The 26,037-nt window shown below is 36.4% G+C and overlaps 1 protein-coding gene and 1 long non-coding RNA gene across 3 annotated transcripts in view; one reads left to right on the plus strand and one right to left on the minus strand.

Annotated features, from left to right (window-relative positions):
* Positions 1 to 26,037, minus strand: part of LOC125782410 (uncharacterized) — a 318,736-nt gene that overhangs the window by 144,428 nt on the left and 148,271 nt on the right. The window lies entirely within an intron of this gene.
* The window catches only part of LOC103046282 (WD repeat-containing protein 7), a 153,251-nt gene that overhangs the window by 4,686 nt on the left and 122,528 nt on the right, over positions 1 to 26,037 (plus strand). For both annotated transcript variants that reach the window (XM_022676682.2, XM_049466318.1), the window contains exons 2-13: positions 1,120 to 1,291; positions 2,013 to 2,119; positions 2,372 to 2,450; positions 3,029 to 3,203; positions 3,324 to 3,400; positions 3,601 to 3,720; positions 4,454 to 4,599; positions 5,090 to 5,192; positions 13,913 to 14,060; positions 16,715 to 16,963; positions 17,737 to 17,957; positions 24,871 to 25,066. In XM_022676682.2, coding sequence (XP_022532403.2) covers positions 1,133 to 1,291; positions 2,013 to 2,119; positions 2,372 to 2,450; positions 3,029 to 3,203; positions 3,324 to 3,400; positions 3,601 to 3,720; positions 4,454 to 4,599; positions 5,090 to 5,192; positions 13,913 to 14,060; positions 16,715 to 16,963; positions 17,737 to 17,957; positions 24,871 to 25,066 — 1,780 coding nt within the window. In that variant the 5' untranslated portion in view covers positions 1,120 to 1,132. The remainder of the gene's footprint in view (positions 1 to 1,119; positions 1,292 to 2,012; positions 2,120 to 2,371; positions 2,451 to 3,028; positions 3,204 to 3,323; positions 3,401 to 3,600; positions 3,721 to 4,453; positions 4,600 to 5,089; positions 5,193 to 13,912; positions 14,061 to 16,714; positions 16,964 to 17,736; positions 17,958 to 24,870; positions 25,067 to 26,037) is intronic.

The following is a 26,037-nucleotide window of genomic DNA, read 5'->3' on the forward strand; positions in this document are numbered from 1 at the left end:
GATTGGATAATCCTTTATTATTCAGCAAATAGCGAGGCATTTAGTACAAACAAAGTACTTCACTAATAAAAAAAGTAAATTTAAGTCTTTTAAAAGAGGGAGAAAATGACAAAAAACAAAAAAATGTGCTGTGTATTTATAGTATTCTGTGTATTTATAGTATGCTGTATATTTATCGTATTCTGTGTATTTACCGTATTCTGTGTATTTACCGTATGCTGTGCAGAGAGAGAGTTGTGTAAGGTTGTATTGGATCACAGCTGCTCACTGGTTCAATAGTACTATTCACACGCAATCTCCCGCCTGTCATCAATACGTTATGTAACACAATGGTGTTTAATATGAGTTTGTTCAGTGTGTCTGATCAGCTTTGTGATTGGAGTGATTCTCGTGCTGTAAAATGCTAGTGCCCATTGACTTGCGTTAAGCTAATTGCCATTGATTACCCTGACAAATGATCAGCCTGCTGTAAAATACTGCTCAGTTTTCCATCCAGCTCTGCATCCAGGATTTTTGTTATACTATTATCTGTAGAGTCTGGATGTGTGCTGTAATTATTATTTAGACAGTTATACACTGACTTTTTTCTTCCTGAGGAAATCAGATTGCTTAATAAGCATTTATATAAATTGCTTGGACATTGGACTTGTTGATTGTGATGGGTATTTTTGTGTTTTTTCTTTGTGTTTTTGTGCTGTCCTCTGGGATAAATAAAGTTACTTCATTTAATTTCAGTTCTATTTATTGATGTGTTCTAGTTTTGTGTTCTTATGACTTTAATATTATATCATGCCAGGGTAAATATCATAAACTTAGATTCAGCTAAGTATAGAGACAATATAAGAAATATTGAGTGAAATTAATATTCAGCGTTCTGCAAGTATCTTTAGCCTTTACCAGTACTTTTGCACTTTAACTTAAAAAGTAAAAAGCTTGAGTTGATTCTTCAAGTGTTTTATTAAACCTTAGTATCTATACTTTTACCTGAGAACGTTGAGAAACTGGAATGAAAACGAGCTGAAATGAAATGGGAGTAATGAGGCTATTAATGTAAGGAGTAAAAAGTTCAGATAATTATGTGAAAATTCTCTCTCTCTCTATCTTTTCTTTCTCTTTTAGACTGCAAGAAAACATGTCTGGAAACAGTCTAGTATTACCCATAGTGCTGTGGGGCCGCAATGCTCCCACTCACTGCATCTCCAGCCTTTTGGTGATGGACGACTTGGCCACCATCATCAGCGGCTGCCATGACGGTCAAATCTGCATCTGGGACATGACCCCTGACCTCAAGGTGAAATAATGTTTTGTACTTTGCTTATGTACTCTTAATTTTCCAAATGAAAGTTTTGCTCTTCTCTTCTCTTCTCTCTTTGCTCTTCTCATTTTCTCATTGTGCTCAGAGTCTTCTCCTTATACATGTACGTACTGCTGTATTTGTCAGACTATAAGGCACACCGGATTATAAGGCACACTATCAGTGAATGTCTATTTTCTAGTCTATTTTCATACACAATATGCACCAGATTATAAGGCACATTTTAAGAGACACTAGTTAGGATAAGGCCTACATCGAAAGTGAGCAAGGGTGGCTCCTCTAATTTAAAAATATATATTTTAACTGTTTATTTGGGTGAGTGAAGTGCTTTCATTTATTTACTGTAAACACGCAGACTACAGTCTGATATACTTGCCTCTGACCGGCAAAATAGCTAGCTCTGTGATTAGCGGCTAATGCTAATGCTGCTGCACCCAGCCTTACTGCTGGAGAAACTTCACTGAAAACTAACCCTTACAGCGATGTACTTTAATACCTGACTGATAGAATCCATACATAAGGAGCACCAGATTACAAGGAGCTCTGATGATTTTTGGGAACATTAAAGGATTTTAAGTGCAGCTTATAGTCTGAAAAATACAGTATTTTAATGTACTTCTAATAAATTTTTATGACTTTAACATTTTATTACCTTGAAGCTCATTAAGATGTGTGTTTGTGTTCCGTCACTGTGCAGATTAACCCACGGGCTCTGCTGTTTGGACACACCGCCTCCGTCACCTGTCTGTCCAAGGCCAGCGCCAGCAGTGATAAACAGTACATGGTCAGCGCTTCAGAGAGTGGGTGGGTACACAGGCAGCGCACAGTGTGAAGCTGTGGGCGTTCAGATTAGTGAATATTTGAAGAACAACTTGTACGTGCTGATTAATCTGCATTTAACAGTAGATATGTTTGAATTATATGAGCTGTGTGTTTTGTTTATTGAACAGTATGAATCTGTGTTTGTGTTTTTAATGTATTATTGTAGGAAGATGTGTGTTTGTTTACAGTTTTAGCTATAAATAGTCATTTTCCTGTAACTGTGATGTTTTGCAGGGAGATGTGTCTGTGGGATGTGAATGATGGCCGCTGTATTGAGTTTACTAAGCTGGCCTGTGCCCACACAGGAATACAGGTAACACTACCACCATATTAATTCTTACTGTAATACACAGCTACTTGGAAAAATAAGATTTTACCAAATTAAAAACCTCTGGAATAAAATCAAGAGGAAGATGGATGATCACAAACCATCAAACCACCAAACTGAACTGCTTGAATTTTTACACCAGGAGTAAAGCAGCATAAAGTTATCCAAAAGCAGTGTGTAAGACTGGTGGAGGAGAACATGATGACAAGATGCATGAAAAAAAACTGTGATTAAAAACCAACCAGGATTATTCCACCAAATATTGATTATTTCTGAACTCTTAAAACTTTATGAATATGAACTTGTTTTTTTCTTTGCATTATTTGAGGTCTGAAAGCTCTGCATCTTTTTTGTTATTTCAGTCATTTCTCATTTTCTGTAAATAAATGCTCTAAATGAGAATATTTTTATTTGGAATTTGGGAGAAATGTTGTCTGTAGTTTATATAATAAAACAACAATGTTCATTTTACTCAAACATAAACCTATAAATAACAAAATCAGATAAACTGATTCAGAAACCCATTTGCTTAATTTCTGACTTCCTTCACCCTCTCTCTGCAGTTCTATCAGTTCACTATAGGCACACAGCGCGAGGGCCGCCTCCTTTGCAATGGCCATTACCCAGAAATCCTGGTGGTCGACGCTACCAGTCTGGAAGTTCTTTACTCTCTAGTGTCCAAGATCTCTCCTGATTGGATCAGCTCCATGAGCATCATTCGCTCTCATCGTACTCAAGGTACTGACCCAAACTTATAGCTCTATAATCTTAGCAAGCAGTAATATATTTAAATGTTACTTTTTTTATTCTATTTTATTTTCTAAAAGTCCTGATTTTTGTATGATTTATGTGCTGCAGAGGACACTGTGGTGGCGGTTTCTGTTACTGGAATTCTGAAAGTGTGGATCATCACAGCAGAAGTGAGCAGAATGCAGGTACACACTCAATTCAGCCTCATATCTTATTTTCTTATCTTAATTTTTCACATTTTTTCACAGTTTGACATAATGTGCATTAGACAGGAGTTACTTTTATTCATTGTCGTAGGATTTTTTTGATGAATGGATCAATAGAAATGCTCCAAAATGTACCTTTTTGACCGTTTTTTTTTGTTATTAATTGTGTGTGTGTTTAGGATATGGATCCTGTATTTGAGGAGGAGTCTAAACCAATCTACTGTCAGGGTTGCCAGAGCATCTCATTCTGCACCTTCACACAGCTCTCCCTGCTTGTGGTCTGCTCCAAATACTGGAGGGTAAGTGTGCGATATGGCCCTAAAATAATATCACAATATTTCTTGGTATTTTTGTGATATCGATACTCTTTGTGATATGACAAAACACTGAATTAAAAAAAAAAAAATCAAGAATAAACTACTGCAACAAAATGAAAATTACACACCCCTACTTACAAGTGTGCAATTCTGTTTTTATTATTATTTATAAAAAAAAAATGCTAAGTAGCTAGCTTTCTGATTTAAAGGTAGACTGAATAAAGACAGTACTGTAGGCATGAAAATTTTTACATTTGAATGACAACTAGTTGAATAAGCCCTATTTTCACACTTTTTTTTGTTCAAAACTGTTAAATAATGTTTGTTGGAATATACAGGAAGTACAAGCTTACATTAATGTAAACAGAGTATTTTGTATTATGTGCTTTTTACCATTTTGTTATTTAGAAAGTGTCTTAATTTTGTCTCTGAGTGGTATTAAAAAAATCTGCCATATTTTCCAAAATGTGTTTCCTGATGCAAATCTTGTTTTTTTTTGTGTTGTTGTTACTTGGCTCAGATAAAAGGGTTTACCATAAATATACCATACATTTCCTGGCCATGGACAATAAAATAAAAGTTTAGTTAGGTACAAATTTTGCATCGTAATTTATAAAGGAATGCTAAGCTTAACCTCTTCTACTTTATAGTTTTTTGAAGTTGATGACATGTCCCCGTTCAAAGTATCATATATGTGTGTGTGTGTGTGTTACAGGTGTTTGATGCAGGTGATTTCTCGCTCCTGTGCTCTGTACCCAGTGAGAATGATCAGTCCTGGACGGGAGGAGAGTTTATTGCTGCTGATAAAGTCATTATCTGGACTGAAGACGGCTGCAGCTACATTTATAAACTACCTGCCAGGTAACTGTACTGCCTAATGCTGTCAGATTTACCTATTTACTCTCTATAGTTCACATGTCTGAAATACTGCCACATGCGAGATAATATTGTGTTAACAAGTTAGAATTGGAATTATTTTTTAATATTTTACTATTGGTTTAGAATCATGAAGTCATGTTTTTAGAAAGTTTAGTTGATTTGTTCATTACTCAGTTTGTCTGGGAGTTGTATTACATTCCCTTTCAATAAAAAGCACACTGAAGCAGAAGATAAGAAGAGGTTGTGGCTTGATGTTTGTTAAATATCTTAGTATTAAAGCAAAGTTTAGCAAAATGCATCTTTATTTAAGTCGAGATGCTAGTTGTACCTTTTTTCTTTGCCATCATTTCAATGTGAAAATGTATTTTAACAGTTTTTGGGGGGCTGGAGGACTCTTTCTTCTTTCTGTTTTCTCCAATTCCTGGACAATTTTAGTTTTTAATCTAATAAATTGTTGTTGTTTGTGTTGCAGCTGTCTCCCAGCCAGCGAGTCCTTCCGCAGTAATGTAGGGAAAACCGCTGAAGGCTCCATCCCTCCTCTGGTGTACAGCATCGCAGACCGTGCAGACAAACAGGTCAGATAAATACACACACAGTGCTGATTACACACAGTTTAATTCAAAAATCAAATCAAATTTATTTATATAGCTCTTTTTACAACAAAAATTTAAAAAAGACAAAGGGTTTAAGGATTAACTTTACCAAACACTCGGTGTTATATCTTTATAAGTAAGGCTGTATCTAAAAAAAAAATGTCTTTTGAGTTTTAGAGCTGTAATTAGACTTTGGTGTTAGCCAATCAGAGGCGATATATGTTTGCAGGTGTGAATATTCATGAGCAAGAGCTGAAATCCTGTGTTTTTTTCAGAGATCACCATATCAATGAACTAAAACAGGGCTATACAGAAACACCTAAGCGCTATTATTATTATTTTTTTTACAAAAAAAAAAACATAGCATTCGTTCATTCATACTAGAGACACAACTAGACATTTTAAAATAAATAAAAAAAAATGTTGGAATGAAACCTTTTAATGTTATGCATTACTGATTATTATCAGTGCATATAATATGATTTACAAATTTTGCAGCTAAAAAATTTAACGTTTTTTAAACCCCTTTAAAGGTTTTCAGGAAATAAAACATCTAAAAAAAGCATATTATATGTTTTTTTAATTTATGATTAGTGTCTAAATCTTATGTTGTATGTGATTTTTTTTTTTTTTCATGTTGTTTTTTATATAGCTTATTGTACGTACCCCCCCCCCCTCCCCTCTCTCCCGATGACTACTAGCTCCTGACAAGTTCATGTTGTTTGTTGTTGATTGTCTGTATTCTGTATGTTCTTATTATTTACTGTTTGTCTGTTGTTACCCCTTCAATCACCCACCCTTCCTCTACGCTGGGGTACGTCCCTCCCTCTCTCCCCCAGCTGGAGGAGGGGTGTGAGGGGGAGTTTGTTGTGGCGTGCCTCCCTGACAGTGCGCCCGGTCCGGAGCTGTACACACCTGAGCTGCTGTACACCCAGCGGCCTCTAGAGGCACCAGTAAGCCCCTCAGACAGCGGGATACAGCTGCACCGCCTTACCTGGTCAGCAGGGGGGGCTCTCAGTGTGTTTGTGTTCTTTTCACTAAGCATCCAGTGACTCTTCACAGGCTGGGAATTTTTAAAAATCTGTTTTAATGAATTTATATATATTATATATATTTTTTCATCCTTGTAAACTGCAAGTATAAGTACTGCAAGAGTTCTAGGTTGATTCGGCTTCAATAAACTATAATAAGTTTTAAATTAAGCCTATTTTAACGCATGTTAATAAATTCTTCTCTATTATTTCAGCAGTGAATATGATTGGATGCTCTGAGAGCTCCCTGCCGTGTGTCAGCCTCTATGCTGCTGTCTGTCTGATAGCCAGTTTCCTCCACTCACACACCGATTCACTCGGCCCCATGCTCCTCCAACTAAAAACGACCAATCATCGATCCCCCTCATCTTTCTTCACCTGAGTGAAGATGCATGCAAAGTCCCCAAGCTGCTTTATAGAAACCCAGCCCTCCTGAACCCACTGCTGAAGAGCTAGAAGAGAAGAGATTAAGTTAATATTAGTTTACTTACTTGATTTTTTTAAACTTAAAAACTCAAAAGGCCAGTATATGTACAAAAGTGTGCAGTCACATTCTCATCCAAAGCTTCTTCTAAAGTCAAGGGTGTAATAATATAATGTATTTATTAGGGGTGGGCAATATGGCTCGAAAATTATATCACAATATTTCACGGTATTTTCACGATAGCGATACTTTTGGTGATATGAAATTTTTTTTTTTTTCAGATTTTTAACAGAATTTATCCAGAATGTCATGATACTAATAATAATAATGCACTCAAAATATCTCCATATATCCAGGATTAAAGTAAAATAAATGATACTGGACAGATATAATCTGTCTCTAGTTTCCAGTAGATTTATAATAGGAAATGAGAACAGTGTGAATTTTTCTTTTGATAAAAACAGTAAAAAAAAAAAGTAGTATAATTGATGCCATAATTAGGGGTGGGTGATATGGCACCATATTTCAGGGTATAATATCTATCGTTCACGATTTTAATTTCTTTCGCGATATCACGTACGATGCGATATGGCACGTCCCTAGTATTTATTACAGATTCTACCTATTTTCAGGAGAAAAATAGAAAGTACCAGTCAAAAATCTGTGTTTTTTTATTATTTTAAAATGTTTATCACTGTAGATGAATTCTAAAGTCCTCCAAATTATGAAAAAAAAAAACATCTGGAATTATTTAGTAAATAAAAACAAACCAGAATGTCTTTTATATTAAGTATCATTATAATAAGTAGCTCCTCTTGTTTAGATGATGAGTTTTGAACGTCTCTGCTGGATTTTCTCAGTCAGTTTTATGAGGTAGAGTCTCCTGGAATTCAGGCTTTCAGTTAACAGCTGTGCTGAACTCATCAAGAGTTAATTACTTGAATTTCTTGTCTCTTAATGTTAAGTTTGAGAGCATCAGTTAAAGTAAAGTAGTGAAGAGGTAGAGTTACAGGTATACAGTGAATAGTGAATATTTGAGTAATGTCCGAATCCAGGTTATGAGAAGAAACAACGACTCAGCTAGTTAAAGAAAAGTCAGTCAATCTGAAAATTAATTTTAAGTACTTTGAAAAACCATCAAATATGTTAAGATGAAACTGGCACTCATCAGTACCGCACCAGGAAAGAAAGAGCAAAAGTTCTTCTGTTGCACAGGATCAGTTCATCAGAGTCTTCAGAAACTATTAAAATACGTGTCTGGATACTTTTGGACATATATTGTTTGATATGAGATAGTAGATACTGTTTCTGAATATTTTTTTGTTTAGGTTTTTACTGAGCTTTATTCTATTTTATTAGCATTGTAACATCATTAGACTCCGTAAAAGGAAGCCATAATGGAAGTATTCATCCATGGGGATGTTTTAATGAATACAATGATGTAAAATCACCACTTTTTTCGCATAAATAGTCATTTGTATTTAAACTAATATGAATGTTTTACTGAGTAAATGAACAATTACTGCCCAGAAAAGGTTTTTCTTTTATATGGGCCTTTAAAATAAGACTATTTGTGTTATATAAATATCTGAACATATGTTGGTTAACAGAGATTATAGCGTTTAGGAAGGAGATGGGCACCAGTGCACTTCGAGTGGAAGTTTAAACATCTTTTAGTATTCGTTTTCCTGTTTTCTGTCTTTTTTCTTTTCTTTTTACTTTTGTGTTTGTATATATATATATATGTGTGTGTGTTACTTATTTGATATATATAAAGAGATACATATGATGGTGGTACTTTGCACTGTATTCAAGGTTACCCAGAATGCCTTGAGGACCCCCCATGCCGTGATTATTCCGTGCACACTGATGGAGTAGAAGCATTCACACTCATATCAAACCATGCCATACATACACATACATACACTATAAAAACAACAGCACAACATTACCCTGTGTAAAACTGGTACAGCTGGGTTGGTTTTACAGGCTGTTGTTTGTGTTTGTTTTAGTCAGCAGTTAAAATACAGTCTGTTTCAGGACTCTTTTTAACATGCATTCATCAGCCTGGCCCTGCAGGTTCCTTCCAGCCAAATCCCCAGTCATCTAAATTACTGTACTGTACTGGATAAAGCCTTTAAAGGGATGAGGAGTCGAGTCAGTTAAAGTGCTGCAGTTAGAGTTCTGCAAAGGAAAGTGCCCAGTCATTGCAGTCTGAAATATTTCCTAAATGTTCTTTTTTAGGACCTAAAAATACAATAAAAGCTGTTAAATATTTTCAGTAGTTAATAATGAAGTCAGACTTATGTATTGAACTCATTCTAAAGACTGTAGTTTATTTAATTTTTGAGATTTTTTTTTGAGTGTGTAGAAATCAAAATTATACTCTTATATAATTTGGATGTACATATCTACAAGTCACTGTTGGAGCTAGCTCTAGACTAGACTAAAACATGGCTTCCAAACATGGTGGAGGTAGTTTTATAAGCAACACGAACATCTCTGGATCTGTAACCTACTTTTCTTTTAGTTGGTGGAAACGCAGCAAACGGTTCAAAATTATGTTCATGAACCAGAATGATGCCGATTCCACATCGGTGGAAAAGCGCTAAGTGAGAGCTAGCCAGGCTAAAGGCTAAAGTACAGCTTCCAAACATGGTGGAGGTAGTTTTATTAAAAAATCACAATGAGAGCTGAAGTAAGGCCTACAAATATGGTGGATGTAGTTTTATCTACAACTCACATTAAGATCTAGCCAGGCTAAAGTTTAGCATTAAAACATGGTGGAGGTAGTTTCATCTACAACTTACTATGAGAGCTAGACAGGATGAAGTACACTTATTATTTAAAGTATATAATAAGTGGTGCATCCATGTTGATGAAGGCATGTTTTAAAAGAAAAGTAACAATTAAAACAGGGCTAAGAGTTGCTTTTAGTGTACGTTTCTAGGGTTCGTACAATCATGGATAAAACTGGAAAAGTCATGGAATTTAAAATAACTATTTCCAGGCCTGGATAAGTTTTGGAAAAAAAAAAATAGCCAGAAAGTTTTGGAAAAGTTGTGGAAATTTGGTCTACAAATCTTTGTGTTTCATTTTATCGATGGAGAAAATCTATTTTGAGCTACAAATACATCAATTAGCTCAGAGTTAATTCAGTAATTTAGACTGTAGCTACATTTTATTATTGAAGATTGTGTGCCAACATTAGCAGATTAATTTTACTCCTATTGTAATCAATTTTAGTTATAGTTTTAGTTGGTTTTTGTTTTTATCTTCCACGTCTGCACTGATATTGTTTTAAAAATCAATTGTAGGCATTACAAAATCATTAAAAAAATAATGGAAATCTATTGGTTAAAAGGTGTATGAACCCTGGTTTAATACATAATAAGCTATAGGATTTATTTTGATGTTCAAAATTAGGTTCGCAAACTAGAACAATGCTGGTTCCACGTCGGTGGAAATGCGCTAAGTGAGAATTAGGCAAGGAGAAGTACAGCTTCCAAACATGGTGGAGGTAGTTTTATCTATTATTTATTAAGATCGAGCCAGCCTAAAGTACACTTATTATGTAAAGCGTTGATGAAGGCATGTTTTAGAAGAAAAGTTAAAATTGAAACAGATCTGAGAGTTGGTTTTAATGTGATTTTTATACCTGAATAGCTATAGGATTTATTTTATATGATTTTATTGATAGTGTTGGAAAGTATTGTCATGCATTTAAGCAGGACAGAGCTTATTCCAGATGAATGCATCCCTGTGTAGTTGCCTTTTGCTGCCATATCAACAAACACACATCATAACACCATTAAACAGAAATGGCTGACGTTTGTTTTTATCATTTATAAACACACTAACTGACTCTGTGGCCATGTCTGAACCTGCATGATGCTGTAAATGGCTGCGTATCCTCTCACTACAGAAATCCAGATCTGATATGGCTCGAATTTCTTGTCTCTTAATGTTAAGTTTGAGAGCATCAGTTAAAGTAAAGTAGTGAAGAGGTAGAGTTACAGGTATACAGTGAATAGTGAATATTTGAGTAATGTCCGAATCCAGGTTATGAGAAGAAACAACGACTCAGCTAGTTAAAGAAAAGTCAGTCAATCTGAAAATTAATTTTAAGTACTTTGAAAAACCATCAAATATGTTAAGATGAAACTGGCACTCATCAGTACCGCACCAGGAAAGAAAGAGCAAAAGTTCTTCTGTTGCACAGGATCAGTTCATCAGAGTCTTCAGAAACTATTAAAATACGTGTCTGGATACTTTTGGACATATATTGTTTGATATGAGATAGTAGATACTGTTTCTGAATATTTTTTTGTTTAGGTTTTTACTGAGCTTTATTCTATTTTATTAGCATTGTAACATCATTAGACTCCGTAAAAGGAAGCCATAATGGAAGTATTCATCCATGGGGATGTTTTAATGAATACAATGATGTAAAATCACCACTTTTTTCGCATAAATAGTCATTTGTATTTAAACTAATATGAATGTTTTACTGAGTAAATGAACAATTACTGCCCAGAAAAGGTTTTTCTTTTATATGGGCCTTTAAAATAAGACTATTTGTGTTATATAAATATCTGAACATATGTTGGTTAACAGAGATTATAGCGTTTAGGAAGGAGATGGGCACCAGTGCACTTCGAGTGGAAGTTTAAACATCTTTTAGTATTCGTTTTCCTGTTTTCTGTCTTTTTTCTTTTCTTTTTACTTTTGTGTTTGTATATATATATATGTGTGTGTGTGTGTGTTACTTATTTGATATATATAGATACATATGATGGTGGTACTTTGCACTGTATTCAAGGTTACCCAGAATGCCTTGAGGACCCCCCATGCCGTGATTATTCCGTGCACACTGATGGAGTAGAAGCATTCACACTCATATCAAACCATGCCATACATACACATACATACACTATAAAAACAACAGCACAACATTACCCTGTGTAAAACTGGTACAGCTGGGTTGGTTTTACAGGCTGTTGTTTGTGTTTGTTTTAGTCAGCAGTTAAAATACAGTCTGTTTCAGGACTCTTTTTAACATGCATTCATCAGCCTGGCCCTGCAGGTTCCTTCCAGCCAAATCCCCAATCATCTAAATTACTGTACTGTACTGGATAAAGCCTTGAAAGGGATGAGGAGTCGAGTCAGTTAAAGTGCTGCAGTTAGAGTTCTGCAAAGGAAAGTGCCCAGTCATTGCAGTCTGAAATATTTCCTAAATGTTCTTTTTTAGGACCTAAAAATACAATAAAAGCTGTTAAATATTTTCAGTAGTTAATAATGAAGTCAGACTTATGTATTGAACTCATTCTAAAGACTGTAGTTTATTTAATTTTTGAGATTTTTTTTTGAGTGTGTAGAAATCAAAATTATACTCTTATATAATTTGGATGTACATATCTACAAGTCACTGTTGGAGCTAGCTCTAGACTAGACTAAAACATGGCTTCCAAACATGGTGGAGGTAGTTTTATAAGCAACACGAACATCTCTGGATCTGTAACCTACTTTTCTTTTAGTTGGTGGAAACGCAGCAAACGGTTCAAAATTATGTTCATGAACCAGAATGATGCCGATTCCACATCGGTGGAAAAGCGCTAAGTGAGAGCTAGCCAGGCTAAAGGCTAAAGTACAGCTTCCAAACATGGTGGAGGTAGTTTTATTAAAAAATCACAATGAGAGCTGAAGTAAGGCCTACAAATATGGTGGATGTAGTTTTATCTACAACTCACATTAAGATCTAGCCAGGCTAAAGTTTAGCATTAAAACATGGTGGAGGTAGTTTCATCTACAACTTACTATGAGAGCTAGACAGGATAAAGTACACTTATTATTTAAAGTATATAATAAGTGGTGCATCCATGTTGATGAAGGCATGTTTTAAAAGAAAAGTAACAATTAAAACAGGGCTAAGAGTTGCTTTTAGTGTACGTTTCTAGGGTTCGTACAATCATGGATAAAACTGGAAAAGTCATGGAATTTAAAATAACTATTTCCAGGCCTGGATAAGTTTTGGAAAAATAAAAATAGCCAGAAAGTTTTGGAAAAGTTGTGGAAATTTGGTCTACAAATCTTTGTGTTTCATTTTATCGATGGAGAAAATCTATTTTGAGCTACAAATACATCAATTAGCTCAGAGTTAATTCAGTAATTTAGACTGTAGCTACATTTTATTATTGAAGATTGTGTGCCAACATTAGCAGATTAATTTTACTCCTATTGTAATCAATTTTAGTTATAGTTTTAGTTGGTTTTTGTTTTTATCTTCCATGTCTGCACTGATATTGTTTTAAAAATCAATTGTAGGCATTACAAAATCATAAAAAAATAATGGAAATCTATTGGTTAAAAGGTGTATGAACCCTGGTTTAATACATAATAAGCTATAGGATTTATTTAGATGTTCAAAATTAGGTTCGCAAACTAGAACAATGCTGGTTCCACGTCGGTGGAAATGCGCTAAGTGAGAATTAGGCAAGGAGAAGTACAGCTTCCAAACATGGTGGAGGTAGTTTTATCTATTATTTATTAAGATCGAGCCAGCCTAAAGTACACTTATTATGTAAAGCGTTGATGAAGGCATGTTTTAGAAGAAAAGTTAAAATTGAAACAGATCTGAGAGTTGGTTTTAATGTGATTTTTTTTATACCTGAATAGCTATAGGATTTATTTTATATGATTTTATTGATAGTGTTGGAAAGTATTGTCATGCATTTAAGCAGGACAGAGCTTATTCCAGATGAATGCATCCCTGTGTAGTTGCCTTTTGCTGCCATATCAACAAACACACATCATAACACCATTAAACAGAAATGGCTGACGTTTGTTTTTATCATTTATAAACCCACTAACTGACTCTGTGGCCATGTCTGAACCTGCATGATGCTGTAAATGGCTGCGTATCCTCTCACTACAGAAATCCAGATCTGATTCTGATCCGTTATACAGGCCTGGCTCTTATACTGCGAGTAACGGCTCAGAGAGAAATAAGGATTTAGGTTCAGGACTGTTCAGAACTTTGCTTCCCTGCTTCCATTCCCTCATCTCAGTCTCAGGGTTATTAATTTTATACCTAAATAAAGGTTTTAGAGCAGCGATGCTCACAGTGGCTTGCTTTATTTCACTACAGAGTGTTTGTTGCTTGCTGTGCTGTGAAATATATTGATATTTTTTCTGAATATGAAGGTGTGTGTGTGTGTGTGTAACGCTGTCTGGTTGGTGTGTTGCAGTTGCTGATCTGTCCTCCAGTGACGAGGTTCTTTTACGGACGCAGAGAGCCCTTCCATAAGCTGCTTGTTCAGGGCGATTCCGCCGGCAGGTTATCTCTCTGGAGCATCCCCGACACGTCGCCACTGCAGCCTCTCTCTTCTGCTGCAGGTCTGTAACTTTTATACTTTAAATTAAATTCTTCACGCACCGCCATACCAAGCTAACACACTTTATCTGAGGAGCTCCTGCTGCTGTTCCTCCCTGTATGTGTATGTGTATGTGTTTTCACTCGAGTAATTTTTTAATATATAGCTATTGTTCTGATAACAAAGTCTAATTTCTTCATATTTTGTGTGTATGTTGTATATATATTTTGTGGGACAAAGTGAACCGAATACTAATCAAAGCCTTAATTTACTCAAAGCCTTAGTGTTTTATAGGATATGTACTACTAACAGTACAGTAACTCACAAACCTGTCCTCACAAAGCCCAGCCCAAAAAACTATTTAATAATAATAATAATAATAATAATAATAAAAATGTTGTAATATACGTCAGAACCTACAGAATAGAAAACCACCACAGAACAGCTATTATTACCTGTATTTTGGTGATTGGATTGGATTTGGTGAGTGGATTATTCTCAGCATTGCAGTTTGTTTTCTTTTTCTTTTATCATAAAGAAAAGACGTTTTGTAAAACTTGTACGTTTTGTCGTGCGTTATTTCACGACTCCTCTAGGCCCCCCAGAAAGGGAAGCCTGGGCTAGCTAAAATGAGCTCTAAAACTTATCTAGTCATGCATCACTACAAAAGTTCTAAGTTCAAAAGAAAGAAGGTAAAAACAGACGAGTGCCTCAAGTTTAAAGAAAGGAGAAGACGAGTCGTTCCGAAGTTCTAAGTTGATCTTTATTGTTCTTGAAGTCAGCCAGGAAGCTTCAGTCTTCTGATAATACAGAGGAATACATGCTCTTTTATACAGTATCTGGGTGAACAACGGTGGGGGCTTTTGGCACAAGTCAGACAAAACCAAGGTCGCCTCGACCAGCACCTCGCGCCTTGGTGCAGACTGTACAGGCCTCAGAGAAAGGGTCAGACACCTGTTTTAACAGAACTTAGTGAACTCTAGACTTTGACAGGTCCTGAAAGAGTGTACACATCTTGAGTATTAAGATGGCCATTTGTTACAGGTTTTTATTAATTATTGTTACCCCACAGTTTCCAGCTTAGCTTTTATTTATATAGACATCAAATAAATCAGACCACAGCACCTAGAATTCACATTAATAAAGAAGAGCTGATTGAAACATGTATTTTAAAGGGTTTTGTTTCTAGTTATTGTTGTATATTTGCCTTTAAGCTCCAGTGATTTTCTCTCTTGTATTTATAGGTTATCCCCTGATACAATTAAAGCAGATTTTGTTATTTTAATGTCATTTTTAGAATGCTGAAGAATTAATTTGCACATTAATTTTATATAGAAATCATTAATGAATAGTGAATAGTGACTCTGCTGTTTTTAGTGCAGTGTCTCCCTCTGCTGGTCAGTTTGAGTAATGCAGCTGAAAGCTCAGGTGTGTCCCTCTAGCGGTGACTCTGAGCGCTGCAGGCTGTTTCAGCACTGAGGCAGCTTCACTATGGAGAACCAAGCCTGTCAAAACAAACAAACAATAAATAGATCAATTAAAGCAGAAATAAACACAGAAAATAGCTGTAAGTATAATGAACACAAATAAATAAATTAATGAATTAATAAGGGATATAAAATAATAGACAACTTGATTAATTCCGCATAGCTTTTATATATTCTTTAATTTATTTATTGCTGTATTATTTGCTATTTTTATAAGTGGATATATTATTATTATTATTATTATTATTATTATTAGTTGTTATTTTTGTATGTATGCTTTAAACTTTTGTAAAATTTGTATTTATTTATTTTTTCATTTATTTCTGTATTTTTTAATGGGTTAGTTGGCTAATTTGGCTAGATTCAGAGCTTTCCATTATCATAGTGTTTTATTCATTAAATGATTGGCCATTTGCCGTGGAGCTTTAAGGCTATTTTTGTAAAATTGTTGAATATATATATATATATATATATATATTATTTTTATATATATAACTGTTTATGGTTTATTTGTTTATTGTGAATTTTTTTTTTTTTATATTTTTTTATTTAAAACAAAACTTTAACTTTATCTTTAAAAATATCATTACGAAAATACACTGACATATCGCTATATTATTTTATTTAGAGATTAACTTGTATTTATTTATTTATAATTTTTTGTAATAGAAATAAAAAAATTAAAGGTATTTTAGATATTTTTTCTGTTACAATTTTTTAGTTATTTGTTGGCAAGTTGTTTGCGTTGAGATTTTTTTAGATACTGAGCTTACTGAATACGCATTATTTTAAACTCTTATTAAAAATTCTTTGTTATAATTATTATTTTTTTTTTAGTCTTTTATCATTATTATTATGGGATTCTCTACAGTTCTGATTATCATTCTGAAAATTATTACTGTTGAATATTGTATTAATTGTTAGCTCTTTAGTATTTAGTTCCTGAAAAAAACTAAAATGAAAAAAGGGATCATGTTTTTCCAGCTTATTATTTTTCCAGTTTTGTATTTGATGATAATTTGATACCTTGTTTTTTGTGCATAAGTTGTTCATAGTTTTTATTTATCTATGCTTTGTAACGAATTTTTGAGAAGTTCTAGAAAAGTGCTGTAAAATTAAGATTATTCAAAAGCAACAAAATTCTGTTTACTTTGTAACTTTTGAATTTTTTGTTTCTTCTCTGCATCAGAGCTGCAGGTCTCCTCCACCATCAGTCTGCAGGAGGCGTTTGATAAGCTGACTCCGCTCCCCGCCGGGATTATTGATCAGCTGAGCGTGCTGCCGGGGTCCGAGGATCCGGTTAAGGTGACGGCGAGCGTGTACATCCCCTCTCAGGGCCGGCTGGTCTGCGGGAGGGAAGACGGCAGCATCGTTCTGGTTCCCGCCACTCAGACCGCCATCGTTCAGCTGCTGCAGGGAGAACACATGCTGAGGAGAGGTGATCCACCTCCACTGAACCAATATTACAATAATATTACCCTTACTGATTAAAGCGCACTTAAAAAAGTGGTGTTGAACTCCTCAGCTGCCTGCGTTTTAGGAATAATCAGTGATAGATTAGTGAATTAAAGTGATAGGAAGTGATGGGGAGTGAGAGAGAAAGAGCGAGTGAGAGCAATGTAGCTCAGAAAGGGAAGGCAACAAAGGAGAAAACAAAAACGACTCTCATCGAAACAGTATACATATTAAATATCACTAAATTATAGTGGATACATTTTTCACTGTTATCTGCATTATTGTGGTGTAGCATCACTGTATCTACCTGCTAAATTTAAATGCACCCTTCAAACGAGGGTATATATATATATTCTAATTGCAGTGTCTTTATATGATGACTAAATTTAATAATTAAATTATTCTTTAAATAGCATTATTATTTTTTTATGTTAGTGATTTATCATTATATTAGTGGCAAAAAAAATGGCCTTAAAATTCTACTATTGTATATCACAGTAATTTCTGGGACAATATATCAATTAAACAACATAGTGACTAGTCTAATCATAATGAAACAAATTACTGCTTTTCCCCACTATGTATTAATCAGAAATTAATCATTAGTTTGGCTATTTTGTTCCAGTAATGGTCAGAAAAAAACTGTCCCCTTAATTCACCCTACTAAAATCTACATTTAGTGAAAAATTTTGTTTCTAACCTGTCTCTCTTTCTCGGTCTCCTCCCGTCTCCTCCCGTCTCCCCGTGTCTCCGCAGGCTGGCCTCCTCACCGGACTCTGCGGGGTCACAGGAATAAGGTGACGTGTCTGCTGTACCCTCACCAGATCTCCCCGCGCTACGATCAGCGCTCCCTGGTGTCCGGAGGCGTGGATTTCTCCGTTATCGTGTGGGACATTTTCACCGGAGAGATGAAGCACATCTTCTGTGTACACGGAGGAGAAATCACCCAGCTTCTGGTTCCTCCAGAGAACTGCAGCGTGAGTGTCCTCTCCTCTCACTGAGCTTTAGAGAGAACACGTGGTTTAAAGCTACTGACCAAGGTTGTTATTAAGGTTATTATTAACTAAAACAAACGAAAACTGAAAGTGAAAAACATTCTCGTTAACTGAAACTAATAGAAACTGTAGTTAAAAGAGAAAAAACAGTAGCTACCTGGAACTGAATTGAGTTTATAAAACTAACTAATACATTTTTATGTTTGTTAATTTATTTATAAGCACTGTTTCCACTCCAGCAGTTTTACAGCGAGCGGCAGCGCGCAGCACCTCTCAGTCCGTGACCTTGCGATAAACACTGAGAATAACACTGAGAAAGCTGCAGAATTCTGTATGAGATTAAAATATGAGCCATAATCAGCTTAGAGATATAAATCTCATAAGAATCTTTACCAGTCTTAATATTCAAAATAAGTAGAAGTGCATTAGCATAATAATATCATATGATTATCATATTAGTTATTATATTATCATTACCTATATTGATGGCATAACATTTGTCTTTAAGTGATAAAGTACTAGAATCATATCAAATGACAATAATTAATTTTATCAGTGTACCATCTGAAGAGCCAAAGAATGATTATAGTTAGGTCTATTTATTCCTACAGTAAATGTAATAATGTGGTTACAGCATTACTTAAACAGAGGTTTGTGCATCTAAATGCAGATTTTTCAGATAGTTTTAGAGTGTTTATTTACAGGTAATTGGTTTTAAATCCAGTGAAGAGGTTCTTATTTCCTGTTTAAAATGTACAAAATGTTCGAACTGAATTTTACAAAATGATCCTCAGCTGTTCTAATATTTTAGAGATTTTTGTCCGTGTCTGTGTGTGTAGTCTGTAGTCGTGTAAAGCGGCTGACGGGTCAGGCATGAGCGTCCGTCCCTGTGGAAATTTGTGGACTACATTAACACACGCGCTTAACGACCTGCTGCAGTCCGCCTGTGATTTACTGCAGTTCAATACTGTTCCTTAAGCAACAGTGCTTTTAATTGATGCCACAGAGTGCTTCCAAATCTATAACTTTCTGTGTGTGTGTGTGTGTGTGTGTGCTTTTAAGTGGTTATGGTTGGGTTTATGAGTTAGTGAAGTCAATAAAATGCATTTGTGTGTTTGGTTTGGTCACTAGATTATCTGTGAATACCGGAAACAAGAAAACAAGTTCATATTCATAAAGTTTTAAGAGTTCAGAAATCAATATTTGCTGGAATAACCCTGGTTTTTAATCCCAGTTTTAATTTCATGCATCTTGGCATCATGTTCTCCTCCTCTACCAGTCTTACACACTGCTTTACTCCTGCTTTATGTGTCTATTTACCCTTCTACTGTTGGTGGCATTTTAGAAATAAAATACTAGTGGCTCCGAGTGATGATCTGGAGATCGCCGGTTCAAATCCTGTTTATGCAGTTTGCCATCAGCTGCCAGAGCCCTGAGAGAGCACAGTTGGGGAGAGAGCCTTGCTGTCTCTCTCTGGGTGGATACAGTACAGTAGATGGCGCTCTCTCTTTCCCCTCATCCCTCCTAGGGTGATGTGGATCAGCACAAGGCTGCATCTGTGAGCTGATGTATCAGAACCGAGTCGCTGCGCTTTCCTCTGAGTGTTAGTGCTGCTGTGATGCTACAGCATCAGCAGCAGCTCAAAAAGAGGCGGAGTCTGACTTCACATGTATTTGAGGAGGCGTTGGAGCATCACTAGTGATGGATCAGGCGTAGTCATAATGAGTGGGTTGGGTAATTGACTGTGTAAATTGGGGGGAATAAAATACTAAAATACTATGATTTTATTGTTTTTGAAACTGAACTGTTACTGTAGTCTATCTAACTGTGAAGGCTGTGCTGGGAGTGTGAGGTTGTGGTGCTGTGGGTGCGAGGTTGGCATGATTGCATGATGGAGGTGATGGGGGGAGAGAGAGAGAGAGAGAGGGAGAGAAAGAAAGAGGCATGTATCTGTGGATGGTGATGGACTGAAGGCTGTTCACGGTCAAGGTTTCCCAGGGTTCTACATCAGCGCTTAAGAACATTACCTGTCAACACACAGCACTGCTTCAATTTAGTCTGCCCTGGCCTTTCTCCAACACACACAAACACAGACACACACAAACACACACAAACACACACAAACACACACACAGACACACACAGACACACACAGACACACACAGACACACACAGACACACACACACACAAACACAGACACACACACACACAAACACAGACACACACAAACACAGACACACACAAACACAGACACACACAAACACAGACACACACAAACACAGACACACACAAACACAGACAGACACACACAAACACAGACAGACACACACAGACACAGACACACACAGACACAGACACAGACACACACAGACACACACAAACACAGACACACACAAACACACACACACAGACACAGACACACACACAGACACACAGACACACACACAGACACAGACACACACACACACACAGACACAGACACACACACACACACAGACACAGACACACACACACACACAGACACAGACACACACACACACACAGACACAAACACAGACACACACAAACACACACACACAGACACACACACACACACACACACACAAACACACACACACAGACACACACACAGACACACACACAAACACAGACACACACAAACACAGACACAGACACACAGACACAGACACACAGACACAGACACACACACAGACACACACACAAACACAGACACAGACACACAGACACAGACACACACACAGACACACACACAAACACAGACACACACACACAGTTTTATATGATATTAGGACATGATCATATATATATAAATGTGTATTTATAAAAAGGGTAATTTTTTATGCAATCAGAACAGTGTGCAGTGTACAGCACTGCTATCTAGTGGGCGGAGTTTAAACAAAACATTTAAAGGAATTATTGTCTGACACCAATCTTTACATCTAATCTACTAATTAGATATTAAATCTGTATTTTTTAAATGCAAAACTCGATATTTGACAAATATTGAGATATGATTCTGCTATTTTCTTACACTCCTGTAGGTTATTGCACTGTATATGTAATAAATATAACAGAATACAAAATCTGCTTGATATTGAGATAAGTAAACTCTATAAATGAGTGTTTACATGCGCTGTGTGTGTGTGTGTGTGTGTGTGTGTGTGTAGAGTGTGTTTCTGTGTGTGTTTCTGTGTGTGTGTGTTTGTGTGTGTGTGTTTCTGTGTGTGTGTGTTTCTGTGTGTGTGTGTTTCTGTGTGTGTTTCTGTGTGTGTTTCTGTGTGTGTTTCTGTGTGTGTTTCTGTGTGTCTGTGTTTCTGTGTGTGTGTGTTTCTGTGTGTGTGTGTTTCTGTGTGTGTTTCTGTGTGTGTTTCTGTGTGTGTTTCTGTGTGTGTTTCTGTGTGTGTTTCTGTGTGTCTGTGTTTCTGTGTGTCTGTGTTTCTGTGTGTGTGTGTCTGTGTTTGTGTGTGTCTGTGTTTGTGTGTGTCTGTGTTTGTGTGTGTCTGTGTTTCTGTGTGTCTGTGTTTCTGTGTGTCTGTGTTTGTGTGTCTGTGTTTGTGTGTGTTTCTGTGTGTCTGTGTTTGTGTGTGTCTGTGTTTGTGTGTGTCTGTGTTTGTGTGTCTGTGTTTGTGTGTCTGTGTTTGTGTGTCTGTGTTTGTGTGTGTTTCTGTGTGTCTGTGTTTGTGTGTGTCTGTGTTTGTGTGTGTCTGTGTTTGTGTGTCTGTGTTTGTGTGTGTTTCTGTGTGTGTTTCTGTGTGTCTGTGTTTGTGTGTCTGTGTTTGTGTGTCTGTGTTTGTGTGTGTTTCTGTGTGTGTGTCTGTGTGTCTGTGTTTGTCTGTGTTTGTCTGTGTTTGTCTGTGTGTGTGTGTGTCTGTGTGTGTGTGTCTGTGTTTGTGTGTGTTTCTGTGTGTGTGTCTGTGTGTCTGTGTTTGTCTGTGTGTGTCTGTGTGTGTCTGTGTTTCTGTGTGTGTTTCTGTGTGTGTTTCTGTGTGTGTTTCTGTGTGTGTTTCTGTGTGTGTTTCTGTGTGTGTTTCTGTGTGTGTGTGTTTCTGTGTGTGTTTCTGTGTGTGTTTCTGTGTGTGTTTCTGTGTGTGTGTGTGTGTGTGTGTGTTGCTGCATTATTTCATGGTCATTCATTCCAGAATTTTCCAAGGATGCTGGTGTAAGAGAATGTCGTGGTTCAGTGCGGGTCATTCGTCTTACTGACTGAGAGACAGCAGCTTTAGATGATTTACTCTAACAGACTCACTCACTCCTCTCTCTCTCTCTCTCTTTTTTCCTCTCTTTTTCTTAACTCTCTCTCTCTCTCTCTCTCTCTCTATCAAATAAAATATTTATTATGGACATGTTGGGGACTTATAGAGCACCAAAGATATAGAGCACATGTAAATGTCTAATAAGGTTAATTAATTTATACAATGTATAATTAAAGTATAGAATGATTAAAAATAATTGTTGTAATAGATATAATTGTAGGTGTTTATATATAGGTAGACATTTAGTATGGACATGCAATAAAAATATAGATTAATTTGTTCTATCTCTCTCTGTTTCTTTCTTGTATTCTTCTTCACTCTCTCTTTTTCACCTGAAACATCTCTTTACCTCTCTTCCTTTCTCAAACTCTCTCTCTCTCTCTCTCTCTCTCTGACTTACTCTCCCCATCTCTCAGTACATCTTTCTCTCTCTTCCTCCCCCATCTCTTTCTGTCTCACTCTCTCTCTCACTTTGAGAAATGAAGAATCTCTCTCTCTGCCTCTCTTCTTCTTTCTCCCTCAATATATCCTCTCTCTCTCTCTCTCTCTCTCTCTCTCTCTCTCTCTCTCTCTCTCTCAATTTCATTTTTTCAATTTAAAATAGCTTTATTCTATGAAATGAAAGCAATGAAACAAGTAGTTAATATTCCAAAGGTAATAAAAATAACAATAAATATAAAAAATATATACATTAACATACCTTACATATATTTGTAAATCATATAGATAAAAAATATAAATGAATAAGATTTCCATAACAGTGATTTCTCTCTCTCTCACTCCCTCAATACATCTTTTTTCCTCTATTCCTCTTTTCCCCTCTCTTTCTCTTTCTCTCTCAATTTAAATTATAACAATTAAAAACAACAAAGATATATGAACATACATAAGACATAATAAGATTTGGTATAACTAACATTTATAACAAAAAGAATCATTATGATTATTATAATAATAATTCCATTACTTATCAATTATTATTATTATATAGAGGTCTTATTTTGAGGTGTTTATTTATTTGCTCTCTCTCTCCCTCTCTCTGTCTCTCTCTCTCTCTCTCTCGTTTCTCCTTGGTGACCGGCTGGGTCCTAAATGTCGAGGGTGATGAAAGGTGGAGGAAATGCCTCAGTGGCTGGATTAACTGTAGTCATGGTCACTGTCTGCCTCCTCTCCCCCTCCTCTTTCTCTCTTTTTCTCTTTCTCTCTTTCTTTCTCTCTCTCTCTCTTTCTTTAGCATCCGTTCGTTACTCTCAGTCTCTGACCTTCACGAGTAAAAGCTTCTAACTTTCCTTCTGAATCCGAATCACACTGACCTTAATCACTGCAGGCTTTATCAGCCTTATTATTCGTCTGTTTCTGTTTGTTTGTTTGTTTGTTTGTGTATCAGAAGCTCAGAGTCAGAGTTAATGATGTATCTGGTTTGGAATAAAGCAGCAGGGGTGTTCTGTGAATAGAGAGAAAATAATGATGATGATGATGATGATATATGAGGTCAGTGTCTGATTAGGGATCAAGAATACCAGACTACATGTCACCTGTTGTTAAAGACGGGTCAGAAATAAAGTCTGAAATGCTGAATGCTGCCACCACCATGTTTCAAAGTGGGGCTAATTCCAGAAAACACACCTTGGTTTAGGCAGGGTGCTTATTGGTTCCTGTGTGTTTATCTGCTCCAGAGTGTCCTATTCTATTGGCAGTAATTTACTGCAGGACTGGATCAGCTGGGTGTTCACACACGTTTATACATGTAGTAAATGTAACAGTTTTTGTCCACTAGAGGGCGAAGTTACACCGTCAGTGAGCCAGTTCACCTGTTTAAAGGGACAGTGTACACTGATTTTTATCATGTTTTTACCCCCCAAATGGTCCACTATGACCTCCAGTCCCTCTTAGTTCTTTAGATTCTCTTACATTCTCTATCCCTTTAAATGAAAAAGGCTGTGTGTATATATATATATATATATATATATATAAATCTGGGGGAAAAAATTAAGAGAGCACTTGATGATGAGTTTCTTTGATTTTAACAAATTAAAAATCTCTGGAATATAATCAAGAGGAAGATGGATGATCACAAACCATCAAACCACCAAACTGAACTGCTTGAATTTTTACACCAGGAGTAAAGCAGCATAAAGTTATCCAAAAGCAGTGTGTAAGACTGGTGGAGGAGGACATGATGCCAAGATGCATAAAAAAAACTGTGATTAAAAACCAACCAGGATTATTCCACCAAATATTGATTATTTCTGAACTCTTAAAACTTTATGAATATGAACTTTTTTTTTATTTGCATTATTTTGCTTTATACACTATTTGGACTGGAAATCTGTGTTGGTTTTAGCCTCCGAATTTGTCCACTGCCATTCTCCCAGTCCCATTTCCACACTCAGGGTTGCCAAGTATAGAACACAATGGCGACATTTTAGACATTGAAACCTATATATTTACTGATCAGCTACTGAGTAAGACTCATCTTTGCTTGCAACTGTGCGTCAATCTGGCAACACACGTGAGCATCTTTTTGGCTTTCTTTAAAATTAACAAATTATCTGTGCTCTGATTGGTTGGTGTTTATCATATCTTGTTTATTAAGCTGTTTCTCTCTCTCTTTCTGTAGACGCGAGTGCAGCACTGCGTGTGCTCGGTGGCGAGTGATCACTCCGTGGGTTTGCTGAGTCTGAGAGAGAGGAAGTGTATAATGCTGGCCTCCCGGCACCTCTTCCCAATCCAGGTTATTAAATGGCGTCCGTGTGATGATTACCTGGTGGTGGGCTGCTCCGATGGCTCCGTTTACGTCTGGCAGATGGATACAGGTGAGTTCAGACAGTAAAAATAAAAGAACACTGACGATATAAAACACTACAGAGCTCTGCTGCTCACAAACCTGGAGACTGATGGAGCTTAAACACGTCAAAGTGCTCTAAATTCAGCATCTGCTTCTAAAGATTCATCCACACTTTATTTTCCTTCAGATATTTTCCCGCTTTTGCTATCCTAGACTCTCTCTATCTTTCTCACTCTGTCTTTCTTTCTCTCTCGCTCTGTCTCTTTCTTACTCATTCTGTCTCTCTCACTCTCTCTCTCACTCGCTCCGTCTCTTTCTCTCTCGCTCTGTCTTTCTTGCTCTGTTTCTCTCTTGCTGTCTCAGACTTTCTATCTCTCTTTCTCTCTCTCTCTCTCTGTCTCTCTCTCTCTCTCTCTCGCTGTCTCTCTTTCTCACTTGCTCTGTGTCTCTCCCTCGCTCTCTCTGTCTTTCTCCCTCGCTCTGTCTCTCCTTCTCACTTGTTCTCTCTTGCTCTCTCGCTGTCTCTCTTTCACTTGCTCTGTCTCACTCTCTCATGCTCTCTGTCTCTCTCTTACTCTCTCACTTTCTGTCTCTCTCTAAATTTCTCTCCCTCTCTTACTTGCTGTGTCTCTCTTTCTCATTTGCTTTCATGCTCTCTCTCTCTCTCTCTCTCTTTTCTGAGATATTATAATACATTAAAAAGACTCTAGACCACACTACACTATAATTCCTGTCCCCTCACAATAATACAGGCAAATACCAGCATTTGGAAACCACAATGTTTATATTACATTTAAAAGAACCCTTAAAACGGAGCTGTATCCAGCAGTATGTTTAGGGAAAAGGGTTTATAGTTTAGGCAACAAGTACTGCTGCTGTTTTTTACTCTTAATAAAACGCCACAAACACAAAATTGCTTCTTTTTTCTCGTTCCAACAAGATTCAGAAAGATGGAGCCTCTTATGATCACAGACTTAGTCCTTATCTGACACCAATAAA

This window comes from Astyanax mexicanus, chromosome 17 (genome assembly GCF_023375975.1).
Source record: "Astyanax mexicanus isolate ESR-SI-001 chromosome 17, AstMex3_surface, whole genome shotgun sequence".
NCBI classification, from domain to species: domain Eukaryota; kingdom Metazoa; phylum Chordata; class Actinopteri; order Characiformes; family Acestrorhamphidae; genus Astyanax; species Astyanax mexicanus.